General features: G+C 36.3%; 2 protein-coding genes across 4 annotated transcripts; one reads left to right on the top strand and one right to left on the bottom strand.

Annotated features, from left to right (window-relative positions):
• The first annotated feature begins 1584 nt into the window (after positions 1-1584).
• On the top strand, positions 1585-7104 carry LOC129308783 (protein ALP1-like). 3 transcript variants are annotated; one of them, XM_054950144.1, is made up of 3 exons: positions 1585-3190; positions 6333-6535; positions 6968-7104. In XM_054950144.1, exons 1-2 carry the CDS (start codon positions 1847-1849, stop codon positions 6381-6383), a joined length of 1395 nt encoding a protein of 464 aa, XP_054806119.1. In that variant the 5' UTR covers positions 1585-1846; the 3' UTR covers positions 6384-6535; positions 6968-7104. The 3 variants fall into 3 exon arrangements, with proteins under 3 accessions (XP_054806119.1, XP_054806121.1, XP_054806120.1); XM_054950146.1 differs by having other exon boundaries at positions 1587-3229; XM_054950145.1 differs by having other exon boundaries at positions 1587-3229; positions 6323-6535.
• On the bottom strand, positions 4131-9267 carry LOC129308782 (calcium uptake protein, mitochondrial-like). Its single transcript, XM_054950143.1, has 7 exons — positions 8910-9267; positions 8448-8515; positions 7006-7232; positions 6432-6515; positions 5672-5849; positions 5193-5489; positions 4131-4941 (listed from the first exon to the last, which is right to left on the bottom strand). Exons 1-7 carry the CDS (start codon positions 9265-9267, stop codon positions 4735-4737), a joined length of 1419 nt encoding a protein of 472 aa, XP_054806118.1. The 3' UTR covers positions 4131-4734.
• Between the last annotated feature and the right edge of the window lie 481 nt (positions 9268-9748).

Below are 9748 nucleotides of genomic sequence, written 5' to 3'. Positions count from 1 at the left end.
CCAACATATTGCATACTACCTTGGTCATCATTTTGAAAATGCCTCCCTATATGGAAAAAAACATAATATATGTTCTCCAGAAGAACTTTTCATCTTACAGGTCAACCTGCACCACACACAATGTATTGACAACTAGAAAAAGGTGTATTGATAACACATTTATCTACTATTGACAACACGCAGTGTTGTTTAATAGCAGAGATTTTTCAACAAAACAAGCTTACCTCAGATGCTTGGGAATAATATATATAATGTCCTATATGAAAAAACATAACATAATACGTGTTTTCCAGTAGTACTTGCATTCTCACTGGTTAGCTTGCACAGTACAATGTATTGACAACTATTCATACTATATTGACAACACAACAAAACACTATTGACAACATGTTGAGATATTTATATCAGATATTTGTCAATAGAACAGCATTGCATCAGATTAATCCATATATTAGCTATGCAAACTGAATGATCGCAGGTTTACCCAGAAAGCATTATCCTACCCTTAAACAATAATGAAATCATTAACGCACAAAAAACCATTTACCCATCTAACAATGGATATGCTACTGTTAATCAGTAATTTACGTAATTATTTACGGCCAACAATTGTTTACCTAGAAAATTTATTTTCTGTTGATGAAATGCTACTGTTATAGAAGAAACACTCCCAACTCACTTAGATGAAGACAAGGGTTGTAATCATGGATATGAGGAAGTGAAGATGATCCTACCGTGATCAACAATCATGGATATGCAGTAACCTTCACTATTGCTGATCATGGGTTTCGTGAGACGTGCGCGTGCAAGCAAAATCTTCTTTTCAATGTTAAGGGCAAATGTGTAATTTTATTTTCAGACTTATTCACTCTTAGGTTTCTAGAGACCTGGCAACTATTTCTTGAATTCATGGGACCTCAGCATATTTTAAGTGCTTCTATGAGACCTTAGACTGATTTTCCCTGAAATAAAAGACACAACTACAAAAATGCCAAGCATGACTAACAATTTGCAGAGGGTGGCCAAATTTCTTTATATTTTATACCTCTTAGGTAAACCATATGGAAGAAAGGTCAAACTCCTTGTAACTTGTTAGTTGTTATTTCTGTATTTTTATTTATGAATGGAATTCAGTTTTCATTCAAAAAAAAAAAGGTCAAACTCCTTAAATCTGCAACCCTTCACTAACATCCGTTTAACAAATGATTTGCTGCTCTTACCAAGTTGTTTGTTATTTAGTTGTTAATTATTCATAGATGAACACATGACTCACCAAAATATAAGGAACTGTGAGAATGACAGAAGCTAGTCAAATAAATTTTTGAAGAGGGATACTATGCAGCTCCTAAATGTTTAAACTTTTTTTTTTCTTTTTCTTTTCCCCTTTCTTTTGGGAATTACTCTTGCATATTCGGTTTCAAACTCCTTTAATTTTGTATAACTTCCCAACAACTATCTAGAAGAATCAACAGTCAACACAGTACTTCGGCGAAATCAACAAACATATGCAACTAACAAAACCTAAAGATTTGGTCAGTGCAAACATCAAAATTATAGAAGATTTTTTGGTACTTTCAAACGCTATGATCATCTTTTTAAAATCAAAGTAGGTTTGCTCCAATGCAATGCCCGACATGTTTCATAAATAAGATGAGAGAAGGAACGAATGTGTACATCCCATGCATACCATCAACATTCGCTCTAGATCATTGGAGTGAACATCTGAAAATGCATTTAGAACATAATCTGAAGGTGAAAGCCCGTTCATAAGAGAGAGCTGAGCTTGAAACATTTCACCGTGACTGTGTGATCTCCATTATTCAGTCCACTGCACCAAAAATCGAATATGGCGCATTCCGCTCAGCAACCCCCTGGCACGGCTACCGGCGGCGGCGGCGGAGGCCACAGCAACGGCAATAACTTCACCAGAAGAACTGCCACTAAACGTAAGGCTAAGAAGTGTCATCCTCTATACCCTCTCGACCCCCATAAGCTAGTAGCAACGATTTCCTCAGTGACTTCTTCTTCCTTTTCCTTTCTCCGCCAGAGCGATGTCGTCCTCCTCCCTTCCCAAACTCTGCTTCTGGAATCCATCCTTTCTTCCACATCCCTCTCTCTCTCTAGATTGCTTTCTCTCCTTCCCAAACCCTCCGATCCTCTTTCGCTGACTCCAAATCCTCCATTGCTGCCTCAAACACAATGCTGGTTCCATCGTTTTCTTTCTGCCACTTCCAGCGACGATTCCCTGTGGCTCGACGCTTTCCATATGTCCAAGCCTTGTTTCACTCATCTTCTTAATCTTCTCTCTCCATCTTTGGGCTCTGCGATCCCTAAAATTTCTCCCATTTATGCTTTAGCTGCCTCGCTCTTTCGCCTGGCCCATGGAGCTAGCTACAAGGCAGTGGCGAGGCGATTTGGGGTCGAATCCGCTGTTGCATGTCGGGCGTTTTACGTTGTCTGTAAAGCGATCAATGAGGATCTGGGGCATTTGTTTGAGCTTCGTAGTGATACGGAGAGGATAGTTGTGGGTTTTGGATGGAGATCACTTCCAAATTGTTGTGGGCTTTTGGGGTTGGCGAGATTCGGAATTGATGGTGAGCTACTGGGTAAAAATGGTTGTCTGATGCTTCAAGCATTGGTGGATTACGAAGGGAGGTTCTTGGATGTGTCGGCTGGGTGGCCCAGTACCATGAAACCCGAATCCATTTTGCGTCAGAGCAAGCTGTATTTGGGGGTTGAGGAATCCAGAGAATTGTTGCAGGGACCTTCGTATAAGCTCAGCGATGGTTGTTTGATTCCGCCATATATTTTGGGAGATTCTTGTTTTCCCCTTTTGCCATGGCTTTTAACACCTTATAACAGACTGAATGAAGAAGATAGTTTTAGCTCGGTGGAAAGGGCCTTCAATTCTGCTCATAATCAAGCAATGGGTTCGGTAGGATCTGCATTTAGGAGACTGCGAGCTAGGTGGCAGCTTCTATCAAAGCAATGGAAAGAAGACTGTATTGAGTATTTGCCGTTTGTAATTGTTACTGGGTGTTTACTGCACAATTTTCTGATTAAGTGTCGCGAGTCAGTAGCAGAAGAATTCGTAGAACATGTTAACGAAGAGGATGTTCCTGTTTTTGAAGGAGTGGTAGATGAAGGTGCACAGAGAATAAGGGATGCACTTGCTTTGCACATGAGTCGGGTAAGCATTGAAAGATGAATGACAGAGCAATGATATCAGGTGCATTTCTATTTTTCTGTGTGTAATTGATGGATCGGAAAATACTTCTTTTTCAGTCATTTATGAGTCACGTGTGGTCACTAGTTCATTTTGCTCAGCATCTTCTCATATCCAATGTGTTGCCATGGCATGGAGGTTTGATAATATTATTCTGTTTCTGAAACTGTCTTAATAGTTGTCAAAAAATGAGTAGTATGATATCATCACTTCATTTCTGATTAAATGTGCATTTGTTTATGTCAACATCCCTGTTGTATTTTTTTTTATTTTTTGAGGAAGACATCTAGAAAACAATGGTTCCGTTTGTTTCCTTAATATATTAAATAGAATTTATGAGAGATAGCTGGGCAAGCATTCAACTGAGCGTGCTTGTGTTATATCATTATAATATTGACATTTCTATTATTGTTGTTATTAATTACTGTTATTAGTTAGGAATATAGCCGTTGGATAGGTGAGAGTTAGAGGCCTATATAAATGGCTGGTTACCTATGTAAACATCATGGCTTAGTATAATCAGAACTACTGTGCATTTCTCAGAATCTGTCTACCTTTCTGTTCTTCTTCTTCTTCTTCTTCCTCTCTCTCTCTTTCTCTCTCTCTCTCTCTTCGTCTTCTCTGTTTCTCTCCCTCTTCTTTCCAAATTACAATCATACAACAGCTTGTCTGATTTTCCTATAAATTTACCTTCCAAGAGGATAATGTTCTAGTCAATGAGCTATGAAACAATAGCTCATTGATTCTTGAGAATCAGTCATTGCTTCTTGTTACTGGGATTTTGCCAAGCAATTTTGTGATCAAATACAGCAAACCTTTTTGTGAAATTGAACCCAGACAGCTTTGACTCTTCTATATTTATTGATAATTATCTGCAAGGAGATAAAACCAAATAATAACTGGTTCCATCCCTAAAATATAGCTTTTTTGGATTCAAACAGACCCAAGAATGGCTCTGGGAAAATCTAGTTTGTCATCTGTAAATCATGCAGGCATTACCATCAGTTTCATAAATTGCAGGCTTAAATATCATCTTGCATTGCATTTTGTCCTCGCTGCTACCAGGGAAGATGATAACTAAATTTGGTTTGTGTATCTAACATTAACATTGAGTAAGCTATCAGTATGGTGGACCAAAAAATATCCCAAGAAACTAGAATATTTAGAGAAGCAGGCATTTATATACAAATCAACACATGAAAGCTTCTCTCCCTCCCTCCCTCTCTCTCTCACACACACAAAAAGAAAAAGAGAAAGGAAAGAAAGAAAAGAAAAGCTTGTTACCTTGCGAAAGGAACAAGAAGACTACACATTTCTTGGGAGGCACAATGCCTTCTCTTGGTTAGAGAATCTCCCTTTTCTACTGTAGATGAATTGTCCACTAGACTACAGATACATGATACTACTGATCATTACAAGAAGAGACTTGAGGATTTCGAAATTACAGATCATTAATGATGGATATTCATGTCGACCACAGGGTCCTTCAAAGTCATAATATTTATAATTCAAAATTGAAGCTTGGCTGAGGAACAGTTTCTTGCACAGCTGAACAAGCAAGACATCATACTCCTGCAACCTAGACGTGATGGATTATGCTGTCTCATTTGAATGACTCTGATGAACTCATCTGCACTTAAATCTCCATCTCGGTTTGCATCAAACACATGGAATATTATGTCCACCACATTATCTGTAATTGTAACCCCACATACCTGCATTTTTATCGTAGTCAGAAATCGCCAATCACATATATTGTTTGGAGTTATGGACAGCCATTAGGATATGTTGGAAGGTTTTTGTGGAGGGAAGAGAAGAAATTTTGAGAAAACATTCAAGTGTATTGTAACCGAAAAAAAAAAAAAAATCAGGAGTATCTGGAATACTTGTCAATAGAGCCAATTTCCGATATCTATTTTCAGGAACATCAGCAATGATGTTAGCTAACACAGTAAGGGGTTAGTACCTGAGCTGCTGCTCTCTGGAAATCAGTTTTGGTCAAGGCCCCATTTATCTTCCCATAGCTGAACAAGGCCAGAGAGAAGGACTGCAACTTCTTGCGCAATTTTGCGAAGGCTTTGAATTCTTCAAGTGTAACTCTTATGTCCCTGAGATGTGGGTTATTCTCCAATTCATCAACTAGATCCAACAGCTTGTTTATGTGATTGATGTCAGCAGATGCAACCAAGGACAGCCCAAAATCTCTGGCTGAAATGCTTCCTCTTTCATTGTAGTCATAGTGGGAGAACTCTAACCGCAATATCTGCAAATCACATTATCACATCCCAGTGATATAGATGGGACCAGAGTTATTCATCTCATAACATGAAAGTCAGTAATTACAGGGGGGTGTATATGCAAAGGTTAAAACTTCCTTTCTTTGATTTTCTCCCCAAAGAACCCTTTGGTAGACTGACATCTTGTATATTTTGATCCTACACATACCTCATCATGTAGGTCTCTCAAGAATTGGCCAAATTTCTCAATATTTAAACAGTCCTTTCCTTCTTTGCCAAAAAAATACTGCAAGAGACCCCCATCTTCTACACCAGTTACATCCCCTTGTCTGTGCTGACTTCGCATCAATGCCATCACTTTGTTGAACTCTTGCTTGTCTATATGCCTGTATGCACAAGATTTACACATTCATCAAATTACAAATTGATGTATTTCTGCATCCCTTTTTATACCGTAACTGCTAGATCTTGTCTATAGGCAGAGCAGCCAATCTTTTTCTTTTGCCCTTTTCAAGAAATAGGAGTAGAAATTGAATCTTAAACTTTGAACGCAAGTCAATTTTTTTAAACTGATGTTATGTGACCTCATGCATCGAAGTATGTATGCTTCAATTGATAATGTAACCACGTGAAAAAGGTGAGGCAATGTGGCCAAGAAGACGGATGGCTTCCTTAATATTCTTTCGTTTATATGACTTTGAAGAATATCCATTGTTCGTACGTAATTGGGAAGGCATCCATAATTATGAGCGATCGCATCATCATGTATACATAGATCAAATCGTTGTATCTAACACTATCTAATTCTTTAACAAACACATGAAGCATACTTTAATTTAAGCATCCAAATACGCTGAAGCTCAATGCAGACATGCAGATTGAAACACAAAGCCCAAGCTTTTAGTGGAAATTGTTTGTAGATATCTTTCGAATTTGATCTCTCTGAAGGAAGAAAGATTCAGACCTACCCATTGTTGTCAAGGTCAAACATTTTAAATGCCACTTGAAAGCCTGACTCTGGAATGCTCAAGAGAGTAACAAAGAAGATGTACCTGATGTCAAGGAAGAACAGGTCAGCACTTCCTACTCTGAATTCATAAAAGCAATGAAACATCAACACTTGAAAAAATAAAAAAAGCCTGAATCTCTGCTGCTGCAGCACAATGCTAGGAGACGTGTGCCTTGCTGCCTCAGCAGAGAATCAAGTGTCGAACAATGAGTCATAATATGTACTCTTTTTGGTACCTATTATTTTTTGTCCTTAATATAAGGTACTTGATAAGGTACTAATTATATTTTTTTTCAATATTATCCCTATTTAAATTCATTAATGATGGGGGAAAAATGCAATGTAAATTTGAAAAATTTTTCATTTAAATAGGAATAAAATTAAAAGTTCATTCTATTATCATATAAAGTTAGTTAGAGATGAGAGAGAGAGAGTGTGTGTGTGTAATATTTGTTTGGCACGAAGCATCATCTGAAGCCAGGACGTGCTGAACAGGTTAAAGAGAGGAACAATAAGGAAGAAGGACGGCTTACTCAGGAAAAGAAATGAGACCATCATTGTTAGTGTCAAAAAGCATGAAGAACTGAGAAGGAGGACAACTGAGATCACCAGGATGCTGCTCTCCAGGGAGACAACCCTCTCTTACACGAGATGATCCTGATGGTGGGAACACAGGCACCACTGCTCGCATCAAATCTGCTGGCGTCATGAACGCCTCACGACTCCCTGGTGCTCTCACTGATGCAAAGTACTCAAAAACCTGCACTTGTTGATACATGGTAACCTCATCTTCACTGAAACTATTGCAGCAAAATCTATCTTCGTTAATTGTTCTGATAATGTAGCATTTCTCAGGCACGGCTCCAGTTTTTAACTTATAGTATGTGTTTAGTTTCTAATTTACATCTCTTAAAGTCCATTTGGGAGATCCAACTATTGGTTAAATTCGGCAAAAGCACATTCTACATTTGATTTAAATGGACAAAAGCAAAGTTTCTTTTTACATGTAGGACTGTCCAAGTGTCTCTTTGTCTTTTATCTCTACCTCTATTTGCCTAAATAGAACATTTGAGCGTAATTTTTCTTGTCTTATATCACTAAGTGGATCATTGTCAAGCAAATTCTCGTGTTTGGATTAATGAGGTTCAAATCTAATATTTCAAATTATAATTTTTTTTGTAATTTCAAATTTTCTCTAAACCTTAATTATTTAAAATTTTAATTACTTTAAACATATTATGCTCTTTGCTTTTTCACTATTGATATCACTATGACTTTTGTATCTTTTTTCATTTTTTATTGATTGAAAAATAAAAATAAATTTGTTATTTTCAATTTTTTATTTTTGTGTCAAATATCAATTTATTTCTTTTCTTCATTTGAAATTTTTTAAATTATCCAACAAATTATTTTAAATACATGTTTGAAATGCAAGATTTCATATCTAAAATGCAAATCCAAATATATCAATTCAAATGTCACCAGAAGTTGAAATCTATGGATTTTTGTGCAGTCATTTTTGATATTTTCACTTATTTTATTATCTTTTGATAAATATAAAATCTTCCATTTCTTCCTTAAGAATGTAAACTTTATGAAATTTATGGATTCCAACTTCAGAAGATATATCCCCGATTTGTATATACACTATAATAATTTAGAATAGATTTTACTGTATAATTTATTATTTCATTCATATTTTTTATTTCAAAAATAATAATAACTATGACCCATCTGATTGGTTGAAAAAAAAAAAAGTAGTTAACATGTCAAACCTATATATATTTAAATTATTCAATAACATCTTGCATGTTTCAGATCCTTTTCAAGCATTAGAGAGTATTATATTATATATAGGAGTTGCCTGGAAAAGATTGTGCTCGACAAAGGAAATTATGAAGTTGCTTCGTTCATACCAATCAAGATGACTAGTTGTATTGATTTGTTTCAAGCATCCACTAATAAGATTGATTACCTTTTCAAGGGGACTTTGCAAGCGAATTCGTTTTTCATATTTGAAAAATACTCGTCTTCTATAGCTATCTGGAGCCAAAAAGAAAAAAGAAACTGGATATATAAGTATTTATATATGTATATATAAAGCATATAAATTCATCTAATTTGTTTTTGTAACTCAAACAATTCCTACAAATACCTTCATCTTCAGATTTTTTTCCCCTTTGACTGTATGATATTGTGCTTTAATTAAGACTATATATATATATATATATATCCCTGTCTCAGTGATCTCAAAAATGCAATTTCTTCTCAGTTCAGTGCTGTTTGAAAAATAAATTGTCTCAAGATTTGATCAAATTTTATCTTTTTTTCATTTAAAATATACATAATGCAGATGAAGTAGTCTACAGGAAAATCAGAAGGTGAAATTAATATATATGTATATATACACAGAAAGATAGAGAGGTGATAGTATTACCATTGAAGATGAAGGATTGGTTTTTTGGAGGCTCATACTGTTGTTGGAGCTGATTCTCTTCCCTTGCATAGTCAGCAAATGCCTGAACAGAATCCTCACCTAAAGAATTGGACAAATACCAAAATCCCAAGGCAGAGCCAACCACCGCAATTCCCGAAACCGGCGTCAAAAACTTATCAAACTCCGATTTGTCACCATCTCTGAAGCCTCCAATGGTGGTGGCAGTGCTGGCTGGCGAGGAGGATGATGACGACGATGACATGGAGGGTTGTAATTGGCTGAAGATAACCCGGGGTCGAATGGAAGGGATTCGATGTAGGGAATGCTGGAATCTTGTGAGAGACGTCCAAGAAAACATTCTAACGTAGGGTTAATAAGATTCTGAGATGTTTTAAGATATCAAAATGCAAAACTAAGAGACAGAGAAAGACTCAGAGACAGGATTGGTTGCTTTAAGGAACAGGAGAAAGAAGAGAGACGGACATACTGACAAGACATTGAAGTAAGATCCAATATGAAGGGAGTAGAAAATAAGTAGGGATCAAGCATTGACTATGAAAGAAATTAGCTGGTAGTTTATGGTTACGATTGCCTCGCTCTCAAAATAGAAAATCCATGTTCATTTTATCCTCTTATCTTCAATATGATAGTGTGTGTGTGTGTGAGAGAGAGAGAGAGAGAGAGAGAGAGAGATAAAAGTATAGCATAATAATTGTCTCTAATTTTTTCTCTTCAACATAAATAAAGATATCAAAATCGAATAAGCACATCAAATTAGTGCTCAAATTAGTGCAATCTAATTGATGTGAACAGCACCTAATAGTCCTAAGAATATTAGT

This window comes from Prosopis cineraria, unplaced genomic scaffold (assembly GCF_029017545.1).
Source record: "Prosopis cineraria cultivar Desert tree isolate PC_DT_omini unplaced genomic scaffold, ASM2901754v1 PC4, whole genome shotgun sequence".
Taxonomy (NCBI): Eukaryota; Viridiplantae; Streptophyta; class Magnoliopsida; order Fabales; family Fabaceae; genus Prosopis; species Prosopis cineraria.
The sequence above is the reverse complement of the archived record's forward strand: the minus strand, read 5'-3'. Positions and strand labels throughout refer to the sequence as shown.